The sequence below is a fragment of the Arachis duranensis genome, unplaced genomic scaffold (genome assembly GCF_000817695.3).
Source record: "Arachis duranensis cultivar V14167 unplaced genomic scaffold, aradu.V14167.gnm2.J7QH unplaced_Scaffold_165934, whole genome shotgun sequence".
Lineage (NCBI taxonomy): Eukaryota > Viridiplantae > Streptophyta > Magnoliopsida > Fabales > Fabaceae > Arachis > Arachis duranensis.
The window spans coordinates 3,693,362-3,707,799 of NW_026264258.1; the positions used below are offsets into that span (position 1 = coordinate 3,693,362).

Sequence of the window (14,438 nt, forward strand, 5' to 3'; positions counted from 1 at the left end):
TGACTTTACCATTAAGATCTAGTTCCCACAAAGAAGATATGTCTTGTTGCACTACAACATCATCATCCAGAAATACTATCTTCTTGAGATCTGGAAACAGCTGTTGTGGTCGAAAATCAGACGATGAAACAATCATCATGAAGAATTGAGGCTTTGTTATTAGTAGTTGCTTAGTGATGGTTGTTCAACTGTTTAGACTTTGTTATTTATGAATGTATCAAAAGATTAAAATGACCATCATTAACAAATTACCTTAGGGAGGTAAATGATGAGATGATTCATCAATGAACGGCTGCTAGGCCTTAAAGTGTCCAAATATCTGTTATGATCTTGACTATGGTTGAGGTCTTTCTCTTTACTATGATAATGCTTCCAAATTAAGTGATTAATATCCAGCATATCTTTAATACCAGCATTTACTTCTGCAGACCAATCATATTGGTGCAATCCCCTTACTTCCACAACTGCTGATTCAATTGAATTGGTAGAAAACCAAGCATGCATTGGAGTATAAGTTTCCTTGTTAGTAACAATGTGAAAGACTAGTTTTTCTGGGTTGGCTGAATTTCGAACTGCAGAGGCCACAACAACAGAGGCAGCAAGGACATTGTCAGTTAGGAGAACCAGGTGGCGAAAATTAGGATCGATGAGGCGAGTCGCGTATTCGGGAGAAGGTAGACGAGAGCGAGCAATGGCATTTACAGCATACTCTTCAACTAAATTCAAACTAAGACAATGGAGACTTTTGGGAATACCCTGTGAAGCAAGATGCCAGTACTGCGCTTTGCGTTCCATCTGAAACAACTGAGTGTAAACCAGAAAAAAAAATGCATATTTTGATTATGATAGTTTACTTAAATGGACTGTAATGCAAGAACTTATTTAAAGGGAGGGACACTTTGATTATGATGTATCATCACCCAAATTCTCATAATGCTAATTTTAGAATTAATAAAATCATAGCTGCTTTAAAAATTAAAACATTGATAATTAATTGTGTGCTACGATTGATCAATTCATTAAGTTTCAATTCAACTCATTATTTTCTTGTTATGCTAGCTTCCCTCACTCCTCACATTCCTGATTTATAACATGAACTCTCTGTGGAGACATAATGTACACCATAACGAAATTCAGCTGTTCTTGTTAAGTAATCATATGTAGATTCAAATCAGTTTCCTCTCTTGTGGTGCTTCTCATGATTTTCAGTCTGAAATCACCACACTGAACCAAGCAATTTATTTCACATTAAAGGGTAACTATCAAAAGCAAACACAGTAAATGTACCATGGCTTTGGTCTTGAAAGCAAAAGTCTTAAGGTCTTGTTTTGAGGTAAACTCTTTCACAAGTTCATTGAATGACTCAGCTCCTATATCATCATTACCCTCATTTGCCTCCATTAGTGCTCTGGTAAGCTCATCTCTTAGTTTCTTCGTGCACATGCATAACAAATGTTAAGTGATTGATAATCATAACAAAGATAATTAAGTTTCATTAACGAGTACACAAAATAAAATTTTGATGTGTAGCTGTATTTCTTTTTCTTTATCTAATATGATATAATATCTGTAGTCCTTTACCATTGGATGAAATTAAATGTGGAGAACATCTTGTCTCATATATATTAATTTATAAAGAGATTTTTTTTTTCTTTATCAAAGGAGTGGAAGGACACTGCAGCAGAAAGCATGATAACTTAAATTAAAAAAGCTAAAACATGATGGATTAAAGGATTGTTTTTTTCTTCTGTACCAATTTGTAAGTTTTCTTTTGTGCAGTTTCATTTGATGCATTAGTAATTCATACACTAGAATCTTCAGAGACTTTAACCACATGAAGCAAAGATTTTACAAGCAGAACATATGGATGAAGGACACTGGCAAGTCAAGGAACAGCTAAGAACAGAACTATCACAGTTCACAGAGTGGATGATGGACATTATCCACTCAAAAGTGATGATGGAGAGGACTGTGCCTAAGTTGGTGACAGATAGACAGACACTACCCTTCTTTGGTGGATAACTCTTTATCAAAAACTAAAAAGAAAGAGATATTGACATAATTAGTGACATGAATAGTCAAGGTAGCATTTTTGTTTAGGGGTGATCGCTGAATCGAATCGGATCGGATATGACCAAAATTTCGATTCGATCCATACTAAATCCATCGGATCTCGGATCGTTTATCCGATATATCCATAAAACACGAAAATATTTTTAAGAGCATATTTTTATTAAAAAAATATCAATAAAATTCATTTTTTCTATTCTTTTAAATATGTTTATTTTTAAAATAATATTAAACATATTTTTTAAATAATAAATTAAAATAATACAATATGTATGATAATTATTAGTTAAAAAATATAAAAAGAATATTTACTTATTTATTTCTTTATTTTTGCGGATACACGAATATGCGGATATTGCCATAAAATCCGCAATCCATCCTATTAGTGTGCGGATCGGATCTATATCCGTAATTTTCGGATCAGATTCAGATAAACACCGCGGATATGCGAATCGAATCCGATCCATGAACACTCCTATTTTTGTTCCTCTATTTTTTTTTATATTACAAAGTTGAAATTCTTTCGTTTTTGAGAATAATAATGATCAAAATTTAAATTTTTAGAACATAAAAATTCAGATATCATTTTATAAGATCACTTCAAGTTATATCTCTAATAAGAAAAAAAGCAAATGTAAATGTTTACCAATAGATGGAATAAGCATAACGAAAATAAGGGTTATGTTAGCCTTGATATTAACTAATGAACGAAATGTATATAAATTATTGGTGCAAATTATTTTATTCTAAAATTCAGTAGTTTTGTCACGTAAATAAAAGTTATTTGTTTCAGATAATAAATACAGAAGATAAATATAACTATTTTGATTTAAGCGATAGCAACTAATTTAATTAGATTTTAGTTCTAAAAAATTTACAGGGTGTAAAACTATTTTATGATTTCTAAGTTATATCACATATTATGATTGATTGTAAATCAATCACATATAGGAAGAATGAAATTCACAATGATATTTCAACTATATATATTTATATTCAATTTATATAATTTTCTTTACATATAATAAGATAAAAAAAAAATGAACATCTTTTGTATTACAAATTCTTTAGGAATTTAAAGAGTTAATAATCAAATTAATCCTTAAAAAGTAACACATTTTTTAAATTTGTCTTTAAATTTTTTTTTTAATCAAATTAGTCTATCAAAAATTAAAATTTAATCATATTTATCTTTTAGTTATTCCATTAATAATTTTCGTTAAAAATTAATGTTGTAAAACGTTAATTGACAGCATACATAATACCTAACATATCTAATTGAAGATTAACTAAATATGTTTATGAAAATTTATTAATTTAATCATTATTTTCAATTACACAAACTTTATTTCCAATATAATCTAGCAACTAAATAAATAGATTTTCATAAATATATTTGATTAATATCTAATTAAACATATTAAATATCATATATGCTATTAATTAATATTTTACATAAGTCGTTCACACGAAAATTGTTGCTGGAGTTACATAAAGACAAATATGACAAATATGATTAGTTTATAATTTTTCAAAAATTAATTTGATTTATAAAATTTTTTAAGAGATGAATTTAGAGAACGCCTACACCTTTAACGAGTAATTTGACTATGAACCTGGGTTTAATGTTGCCGTTTCTTCTAATCTTCTGAACTTAAAAACTTTTAAGCTAGTAACAAAAGAAGAAGAATATGGTAAACGAAGCGCTTACCAATGACCTGTCAGCTCCACTGAAGAACCTCCATCCTCCACAGTCTGCAAAAATCCATTTACGTCAAAAACTCTATTCAATCTTTTAAAATATAGAAAGTTTCTTTCACTTTTTTACAAAGGTTTAGCTAATATTAGTTTTCATTATACGTATTAAATTAATAGAAAATTTTTAAATTTTTTATTTTAATAAATTCACAATAAATATTAGTTAGACTCATTTGGTAATTTACTTTCTCCATACTTGAAAAGTGATTAATTTACTTCTTCTCCACGTAACTAAATTATTAAAAATTATTGAAAAACTACCATAATAACTATTAAATAAAAAATACATAAATAATAAAAAAAAATCTAAAATCCAAGAACCTGAAACTTATAAAAACAGAAAGTAAAAAAAAAATACAAAAATAGAAAGTGTGAAAAAAAAGATAAAGAAAAAGGAAAAATTATTCACCGAAAGAAGAGCGAACCGAAGCTGATTCGAGAACAAAGATTGCGATTCTGACAAACAAAAACGGCAACAATGTTCCGAGCACCAGCGCCGCCGGAATCGCCGTCCGTGCAGTAATCCGGCGACCGGAGGCTGGCTTCGACGGAATCTTCAGCGATACATCTTCTGCCGCGCCGCCACCGGCACCGGCGCCGCTCGATATCGTGAGTCTCTTTATTCCCTTGGCAGATATAGAGAACTTCATCTATCTGTTTCTGGAATGTTCCATTGGAATCAATTTCAGCTCCTCATCGTTCGTTGCTTCGAGATCTAAAGCTACATTAGCTTCACTAACTCAGTGAGTCACTCACCGAGTCACTTTTACTTCTTCAGTGGTTCAGTTCAGTGTGTGTGAGAGAGAGATGCATTTGTAATAGAAGAAAAAGTGATCATAGATTCATAGTAGACTAGTCACGGGTTCTAATTTTTTCTTTCCATTTTTTATAAAATATAAAATAAAATGAAATTCAGTTTATTCTTTCTGTTTTTTAAAGTAAACCAGCCAAATGTTATTCCAAAAAGTGTGGCTCTTACAAAATAGACGGTAAAAGAAATTATTTGAAAATATTATAGTTTTATTTTTCAATAAATAATTGGTTAATATTTTTTAAGTTTTTTGCCTTTTACTTGTCTATTAATTTGTATTGATTATTAGTTTATTAAATTTATTTTTTAAACAACAATGAAAAATTAAATACTCTACGGTCTCAAAGTTACAAATAGTTGGCAAAATAATTGTGAGATAATATTAATATATGTTGCAGGTTATAAAAATCAGAAATATCTAATAAATTTTACTAGAATTGGGTCCCAAACTCCAAATGGTAAATTGGTAAATTTCACCTGTGTTATGAATTATGATTGGTCAAAACTTCAGAAATTATTTTTTTTATGGATGCAGGGATGGTGTATTGGCCGGATAGAGAAAGTCTAGGGAGGTCAGCAAATTTTGAGGTTTTTAACCATCAATTAGCCATCAATGATTTTTTAATGGTGTGAGATTGCATCTAATGGTGGAGAATTATTTAATTTTCCTTTGATAGTTAAGTGCTGACCAGAATTTAGCAAAAATGCTGGCCCCTTAGCACTCTTTGGCCAGATATTGGTCAATGAAAAATATTGCCGGAGTATGGAATTCACGGTCAACACGTCGGGGGCATGCTGACTGTGACGTGGCGACACTCCTCCACCACGCCAAGGGCGTGCTGACTCACCACGCAGGGGGCGTGGTGCCTGGAGAATCGTGAAGCGCATCAGAGATTCCCTCGAGTTCCAATGCTGCTGCTGCACCATGTGGAGGGCGTTCTGCAGGCTGCCTACATGCAGGGGACAACCCCCCTCTTCCGGAACCAGCGAGCTCTCTCCTTCTTCTATATATATGCATGAGTCTTCGTTTATTGTAAGGGAAATAACAAGAGAGAAATAGTAGTTAGTAGCATACTGAAGCAAAGAAATTAGAAAGAAAGAAAGAAGTGTGGGTTGTTATAGGTTTAGGGGGAGAAGAGTGTAGTGAGTAGTAGTTAGTAGTAGTGAATTTAAAGTTTATACCAATGAAAAAAATTTTTAGTTTTAGGAATTTAAAAAAAATGGTACGTAATTATATGGCACTCGAAGAACATATTATCAATTATTTGGATCATTCTATTTATGTAAGTTGGCAAATTTTAATTTTTTTCTGTATTTAAAATTTATTTTTTATGTATTTATATTTTTTAATGTATATGTATTTTGTAATGAGAATATTATTTTCTATATTTTATAAAGATTTTAATAATATAATAATAATTTTTATGAAATAAACGTTAATAATAATAATAATAATAATATGTAATTTTTAAATATTTTAATAAATAAGATATTAAAATAAATATGTGAATGTTTATTAAAATATTTATAAGGATTATTATTTAATTAATGTAACGTATATCTTTGTTGATGCAGCCTAACAGGAATTTGTTGGTGCGTAAACTGGATCTACTACAAACGTGAAATTCGATGGTAGAGAACTACTTACGCACCACGGGATTCTACCACGTCTCTAGAATTGGAGTCATAAGAGGATTTCACCCATGTTAGCTGCCCTGGTTGAAAGGTGGAGGCCTGAAACCCACACCTTTGTATTGTCGATCGGTGAGGTTACAGTGACATTAGAGGATGTCGCTCATATATTCGGCCTACCCATTGATGGAGAGCCTGTCAGTGGATGGACAGATAGTAGTAGCGACTTCGTTCAAAGTCAGGGCATAGCGATATTCGGTCGTGAGCCATCAGTCAGTCATAATGCGAAGTCCTATATAAAGCTGGGTTGGGTTCGACGTATTAGAGACGCAGAGCTGTTGGACACTGAGGAGTCCATCAGGCGATACGTCAGATGTCATATCTTCTGTTTGTTAGGGTCGACTCTATTCACGGACAAGTCGACCGCATATGCCCATGCGAAATATCTACCATTGCTTTGCGATTTCGAGCGGATCCGTACTTATAGTTAGGGGGTCAGCATGTCTGGCACATCTTTACAGAGCACTATGCCGTGCATCACGATATGATACAAAGGAGATGGATGGTCCTCTAAATTTGTTGTTTGTTTGTGTTGGGAATAAGACACCATTCCCCCTTGAGAAAAACACCTTTGAAAGAGAAATAAAATAGACACGATCATAACACAAGAATTTAACGTGGAAACTCCAATTACCGGAGAAAAAATCACGGCTGTTGTCAAATGACAACCAGAGAATATCACTATGTGAAAATTGTTACAACACATAGACTTCTTTCTCTCTAACACCGGCACCCCAGCACACCCACACTCTCTCAAAGCAAATATCTAAATACACCTCACAACACTCTCTAATCAAAGAGTATAAAGAAAAAAAAAGTCAGATACAAGCTTAAAGTGTTTCTGACTGGTGCAAAAAATATGGAGAACTTAGCCTCATATTTATAGCCTAGACCACCCACTCCATTTGCTATTCTAAGCAATGTGGGACTAATTCAACCAAATCCTAACAATCTCCATCTTGATTGAAATAGTCACACATCTTCAGCTTCCATTGTCAACACCGACAATTCTTTGCTGTCATTGTCTATACCGACAATCATAGTTCAGAGAACTATCATACTCCACCATGAAAGTATACTCACTTGGAATTAGACCACTCCAAGCATTTCGACTTGGTACAGATCGAAACCTTGCTGAAAATTCATGGTGCAACTTCCAAATTGGCTTTTCTTGGAAGTTCTTCAGCCATCGACCTAACTCCGCCACACACCTTGCATCTCAATGCCAACCAATGCCCGTGTGCAATTGTGGACCCGATTGCCACAATTTATCCTTATCCATGGCAGTGCGGTAATACCATGAGGATACTTCTTGTCTTCTAGAGAACATCATCTTCTCTCATAGAGAGAGCAACCAGAGATCTTCTCCTTCAACGCCTTGTGCAAATCTGATTGTATCAACACATCCTTGACTTGTATTTGCCACAAGCCAAAATTGATTCTTCCATCAAATTTCTCTATTTCAAGCTTCACAGCACTTGAATATCCTGACATTGTTGTAACCGTATACTGGAATAGTATAACTTAACTGTAGACCGTGCACTAGGAAGGGTCCCCAAGAAAGAGAGGTGGGTCACAATGGACACACTTAAATACCAAGTCTTTCCTTAGCCAGAACCTTTCCAAACTGCACTCTCATAGTGTCACACTGCCTTCTAGCAACAACAACAGCAACCAAAGCTCAACCTCAAGCCACAGAACAAAATTCTTTTTTGATGTGGAAGGTCAGACTAGGCTGCAACCACAGAGCATACTAAGAATAAATCCCACCGAACCGAAGCTCTGATACCACTTGTTGGGAATAAGACACCATTCCCCCTTGAGAAAAACACCTTTGACAGAAAAATAAAATAGACACAATCACAACACAAGAATTTAACGTGGAAACTCCAATTACCGGAGAAAAAACCACGGCCGTTGTCAAATGACAACCAGAGAATATCACTATGTGAAAATTGTTACAACACATAGACTTCTTTCTCTCTAACACCGGCACCCCAGTACACCCACACTCTCTCAAAGCAAATATCTAACTACACCTCACAACACTCTCTAATCAAAGAGTACAGAGGAAAAGAAAAATCAGATACAAGCTTAAAGTGTTTCCGACTGGTGCAAAAACAAATGGAGAACTTAGCCTCATATTTATAGCCTAGGCCACCCACTCCATTTGCTATCCTAAGCAATGTGGGACTAATTCAACCAAATCCTAACAGTGGATTGATAGGTTAATCCTCATCTTTCATTTAATGATATTTCATAGTTCTTTAGATTGAGGCTGCAAAATTAATGGCAGTGATGGTAGAAAGCAATGTTGGTAGTAGTGTTGCAGTGATAGGAGTAAATATGATATTTGATTGAGATCAATATGTCTTGTACATCATTACCAAACATAGCAAAAAAAATTGTGTATTATGTGTCTATGTCTTACTGTGTATTTGTGTCTATGTATTTATGTCTTAAAGACACTATCCAAATACTGCCAAATGGATTAGTCCATCCTATTTAAATATGTAGTTCCAAAAGTACACTCTCATTTCGCAACGAAATAAAAACTTAAAATAAAATTTATAAAATAAAAATTGAGCTTTTTTTTAGGAATTAAATTGATTTTTTTAGTTTAACCTAAATCGAAACTAAAAAAATTAGATGAATTGCAAAAAAATAAAGTGATTTTTTTACAAAATTCAATAACTCGTAATTAAAAACTATTCTAAACAACATAAAATTAATATCTAAATCTATCTTTTTTGGTTGGCTAAATGGATCCATCCAATTGACTAAAGTTTATTTGCTATCCATAATCACAAGGTTAAACACTAATTTTACAGAACTAATTTAAATTGAGTAGTTAATTTATTTGTGTGCTTAAGTAAATGTTGACGGATTAAATCTAACTTTGTATATGCATCAATTCATTGACCAACGATAAATTCTTGAATGAAATTTAGATTTTCAATAATTAGTCTTTGAGTTGTTGGACTAGTAAATATCACAAAAAAAAAACTAATTTTATCGTTAAAGGAGATTTAGAAAAAAGGGAAAGGAAAATACATAGCGACACTAATTGAATTTGATTAAACGAGTTGTCCCTTGATATTGGTAGGTTTAGAATCCCCTTTACCTTTATGCCATCAACCTCACCTTTGGGTGTATGGTGTTTAAGCTCTTTCTTGCATAGCCTCTAAATATTGAAGGCACATGTTATGCAACTTTGATGTATCCTCTCATGTAAACAAAATAATAATAATAAACAATAAGTAGTAAACACTACACAATGCAATTTCCCAAAAGAGAAAACAAAAAACTAACAACGCGTATGTACTAACCAGAGATTTTGGAGATTCCTTCCTTGTTTTGTCTTGTCATGTCTACTTCCTTTTCTTTAATCTTTATTGGACCAATTGCTGGATTCTTGTAACATAAACCAGAAAAAACAAAATCATCAGTTAGTGATATGCCATGCTTAAAGGTAAAGACATATTTTCGATCTATAGTGTTATTGAATGAACAACTTTTGCAATACATGATTGATAATGATGGATTGGTGATCGACCAAGTATTTTGGTAATAAGTAAAGGTTCTAAAGTGAACTTTCCTAAGATACCAATAATGCATGTGTTCCTTCTGATGCTTCTCACTTCAATTCACAATTATCACCTAGCTCATATTCTTCTTTAATAACTTAGTTTTTGCATCCTTGAATATATTTTTTTCTGTAAAATACTCTGTTTCCGATTCAAACTTATTGGTAATTAATGCAAGTAGTTTATAATTTTAGTTTCAAATGTTTGATCAATTTTAAAAGTATTTGGAAAGTAGAAAAAGAAAGTTTTTTTTCTAAAATAAAATTAAAAATTTTATTATTTTCTCAAATACGATTTTTGGACTTTAATTCTTCAAATACGTTTTTTTTTTTATTTGGACAAGTTTGCCTTACTAAAAAGAATCAGTTAAAACCCTATTGAATAAGCCCGTAGCATAAAAAGAAATGCAACATACGGGACAATTTATATTACTAACAACCGAATAATACTGTCCCTTTTTTCAAAGGAGATTAGAAATATTTAAAGTGAAAAATTTGATAAAATAAAAAAATTAAATTACTTTTAAATCAACATATAAGTGTAATTTTATTAATTTTTTCAGTTTAAAAGAGTTTTTTATGAACAATAACCTTGTTTTCAGTGCCAAAGAACTATAATTTAAATAACATAACTGTTCCTATCCTGACCCAATGATAAAAGTCCAGACCCCTTATTTATATTAGGGTTTTTAAATAAACCGGTTTGGTTCGGTTTGGTTAGGGTTTTCACTAACAAAATTGAAAACCGAACCGAACCGTAAAAAAATAGCAAAAATTTATTTTTTCGGTTTTTCGGTTTTCGGTTTATTCGGTTTTTTTTGGCTCGGTTGTTCGGTTTTGTTTGGTTTGGATCGGTTTTGAACACCCCTAGTTTGCGGGGTCGTACTTCCGACAACACGTCAGAGAGTGCGTCATGTGAAAGTGGTTTTATCCAACGTCAGCGGGCATACGCAGTTGTTGACACGTTCAACCCCGGTCTATCCACTCCAGCAGAGGCAGACGGGTCGGCCGCTCCGACAGATGCAGGTGGATCAGCCGCTCCTACAGAGGCAGGCGGTTCGGGAGCTCCGGGGGTGGATGACTCAGTTCGAGGTCACCCATATGACCTACGGACGGAGCGAAATCCACCTGATAGGTATACTCCATCGCGATTAGGTCCGGGCATTATGCGTAAGGGACTGCACTGGTTCGTTGGAAAGAAGTGAGCTTCGGTTTAGGTTTTTTTTATCTTATTTTCAGAATTAACTTAATGCAAATCGTGTTTAATGTTTGTCTTGTTAACTTATGTAAATCGTGTTTAATGTTTGTTTTATTAACTTATGTAATCAGTTAATGACAATATTAAGCGATCATTAAAATATCAATGGATAGACTTCAATTGAAAAATACAAACACGTCTAATTTCAAAAGCATCAACCAACAAAATACAAATTAAAAAATACAAACATGACAATATTAAACTACGAACCAGCACCACTCGGTCTAGCACGCTGAGGACACCTACTCCGACTATGACCCTGAGCACCACAGAGACGGCATATCCGAGGACTACGCATGTCGCGTGAGTCCATTTCATTCAAGTATCGGGTTAGTTTGGGCTTGCCTTTAGACGTTCGCCTCAGCACGGGATTAGCGTACCAAAGTGGGTCCCTCATAAGCAGGCCATGTCTCGGGATCACCTAACGGTGTGAACTCAAATCTATATACCTTACGAACCTCCGTCATCTTGTATACTTCATGCACATACAACTGCCAATCGAGACGCTGGTTAGCACAGCAAGCAATAACATGGCGACATGGTATTCATTCAACCGGAAAGTGCCCACAGTCACATGTCCGTCGTGCAAGATCAACAACTAACACCTTTCCAGTAGTCATTTCGCGCACCTGAAATACCTCATTTCGTCTATCAAAGCGGTACACAACTATATTCTCAGCCTATTGCATACTTGCTTCTATCCGCTGTTGCGCAAATGCGGAGTACGTATATACAGCACGCTTGCGTTCGTGAGTCTCAGCATTCTTCCGCGTAAAAAGTTCATTTAACCTATAATATGTTGCTCGGACTAGTGCCAACACAGGTAGATTACGGGCACCCTTCAACACTGAGTTAATGTACTTGACAAGGTTCGTTGTCATATGGCCCCATCGATGTCCCTCGTCGAATGCCAATACCCAATGTCTGAGTCCAATGGTATCGCACCACCTAGCATATGCCTCGCCTCGCTCTTCCAACCTCTTATAGTTGATATTGTACTCCTCCACCGTTCTTGAATACCCTATGTTGACAACAAGCTTTTGCAAGTGAGGGACTTTGAATGCCCTTAAGAAGTTACTGTCGATGTGTCTTATATAAAACATCCACCATGCTCTTGGAGGTTGCCAGTCACCACCAGAACGATTTACTGCTGCCTATATTGACTCATGTCAGTCTAAGATCATACCCACACCATCTTTTCTAACAACATACATTCGCATATTCCTGAGAAAGAAGTGCCACGCATCAGCTGTCTCCCCTTCCACCAAGGCAAAGGCGATAGGCACAATGTTCTGGTTCCCATCTTGTGCAACAGCGACTAGAAGTGTACCTTTGTATTTTCCGTATAGGTGTGTGCCGTCAACCTAAACCAGAGGCTTGTAATGCCTGAAAGCCCTAATACATGGATTGAAACTCCAGAATATACGATGAAGTATTTTTACACCTTGCGCCTCCTCATTTCTGTTGTACAGTGGTCGTATTTCTATTTGGACAACTGAGCCAGACATCTTCTGCACCATGACCGAGAGCCACCATGGCAAGGCTTTGTAAGAATCCTCCCAACCACCGAAAACTTTGGCTACGGACTTCTGTTTTGCCAACCAAGCCTTTTGGTAACTGATGGTATAGTTGAACCTTGACTGGACTTCCGCAATTATAGATTTCACCTTGATGGACGGGTCCGTCTCGACCAATGGCCTTATAGCCTCAGCAATTATATCCGAGTCCAACTTGGAATGATCTTGTGAGATCGTTCCGATCGTGCACGTGTGCCTACCGTTGTATCTGCGTATCTCCCAATAACCTTTTTTCCGTATCAAGCTAGCTCGGATAAGCCAGTCACATCCACACCCGTACATCTTGCATTTTGCATAGAATGTCTGTGGCTCAGACTCATACACATCATAGTCAACTCCTCTAGATATAGTGAAACTTCTAATTGCTGTGACGACCGACTTTCTAGAACTGTATTCCATTCCAATCCGGAACTCTCTGTCCTCAGGATAAGCAATTCCTACAGAAAGCTGAAATCATTGTTTATTGATCAATCCAAAGTATAAACTAACAAAAACTTATTATTTAGTCAACACGTACCTATGTTTGCATATTCCGGAAACTCGGGGGCATGCATGGCGTCGAGATCCAACTCACGCATAAAGGGTGGAACGCCCATCGGTTGACTGCTCGAGGGATGAACCACTACATTCTCTGCTGCTGCCTCAACTCGCACATCACCATCTTCATCTTTATTGCCGGTTTCATAAGTGGCTTCGAAGTCCTCTTCGCTGTCACTATCCATTCCTTCGTACACTGTAACTCTATCATAATTTACATCTATATCATTTTGGACCGCTACTGCCTCTACAGCTTCAAACTCAATGTACAACTCAATCTGTGGGTGTCGCATATGAGTCTACCGGTGAATTTGAAACATATTCTGCATACTCGCTTCATCCGTGATCGGCATGGTATCAAACTGTATTAGACCACCAAAAACTACAACCGGATTTTGGTACAGAATTCTGCTCACTCTCATTAACGTACCATTCTCCATGCTTTGACAGAGGCCGCTCTGCAGCTCCATTAATTTCATCGTGCATGGAACCACAAACGAAAACGGATTCTGGGACACAAACCTCACTCCCTCATGAGTATTACGTATTATCTCACCGTTACGATACACCACCAAATTTGCGGTGCCCTCCATTACACTAACAACAGCCTGAAAGAATACTCACAACACACTCAAATCTTACTCTGTATGCAAAATACTATCGAGCTTTGCCTTATACAGAGGGGTGCACTTAACACGCCCCCCACGTGCTGCCTGCCTCACCCAATCACGTTTTAACACGTGGCAGAACGCCCCTGCGTGCTGACTTAGCACACCTCCCACGTGTTGCATACTTGGACCAATCAGCCTTCGCCACATCAGCACGCCCTCCGCGTGCTGACTCAGCACGCCCCCACGTGCTGACTCAGCACGCCCCCACGTGCTGCCCCTGCTAGCCAGTCAACTTCTGCCACGTCAGCACGCTCCCTGCGTGCTGCCTAATTGGCTCAACCACACCATGCCACCTAGCTATCACGCCCCCCACGTGTTGTAGATACCACGCTCCTTGCATGCTGTACCTTCATTTGGCACGTCCACCTATGTGTAATACACATAAGTTCTCTATTTTCATACAATACACCACAATATTTTCCATATTTAAATTAATGAGCCTCAAAACTTAATTGATACCGATACATAAAAAGTAACA

The 14,438-nt window shown here is 35.7% G+C and overlaps 2 protein-coding genes across 2 annotated transcripts in view; one reads left to right on the forward strand and one right to left on the reverse strand.

Annotated features, from left to right (window-relative positions):
* The window catches only part of LOC107477709 (probable galacturonosyltransferase 15), a 5,796-nt gene extending 1,106 nt beyond the window's left edge, over positions 1 to 4,690 (reverse strand). The window contains 6 exon segments of the mRNA XM_052256145.1: position 1; positions 3 to 100; positions 253 to 804; positions 1,288 to 1,431; positions 3,782 to 3,825; positions 4,238 to 4,690. The exon segment at position 1 is cut by the window's left edge and continues 198 nt beyond it. Coding sequence (XP_052112105.1) covers position 1; positions 3 to 100; positions 253 to 804; positions 1,288 to 1,431; positions 3,782 to 3,825; positions 4,238 to 4,478 — 1,080 coding nt within the window. The 5' untranslated portion in view covers positions 4,479 to 4,690.
* A 1,652-nt stretch (positions 4,691 to 6,342) lies between these two features.
* On the forward strand, positions 6,343 to 6,762 carry LOC107478606 (protein MAIN-LIKE 1-like). Its single transcript, XM_016098741.1, has one exon. The coding sequence runs from the start codon at positions 6,343 to 6,345 to the stop codon at positions 6,760 to 6,762; it is 420 nt and encodes a 139-aa protein (XP_015954227.1).
* Positions 6,763 to 14,438: the final 7,676 nt, after the last annotated feature.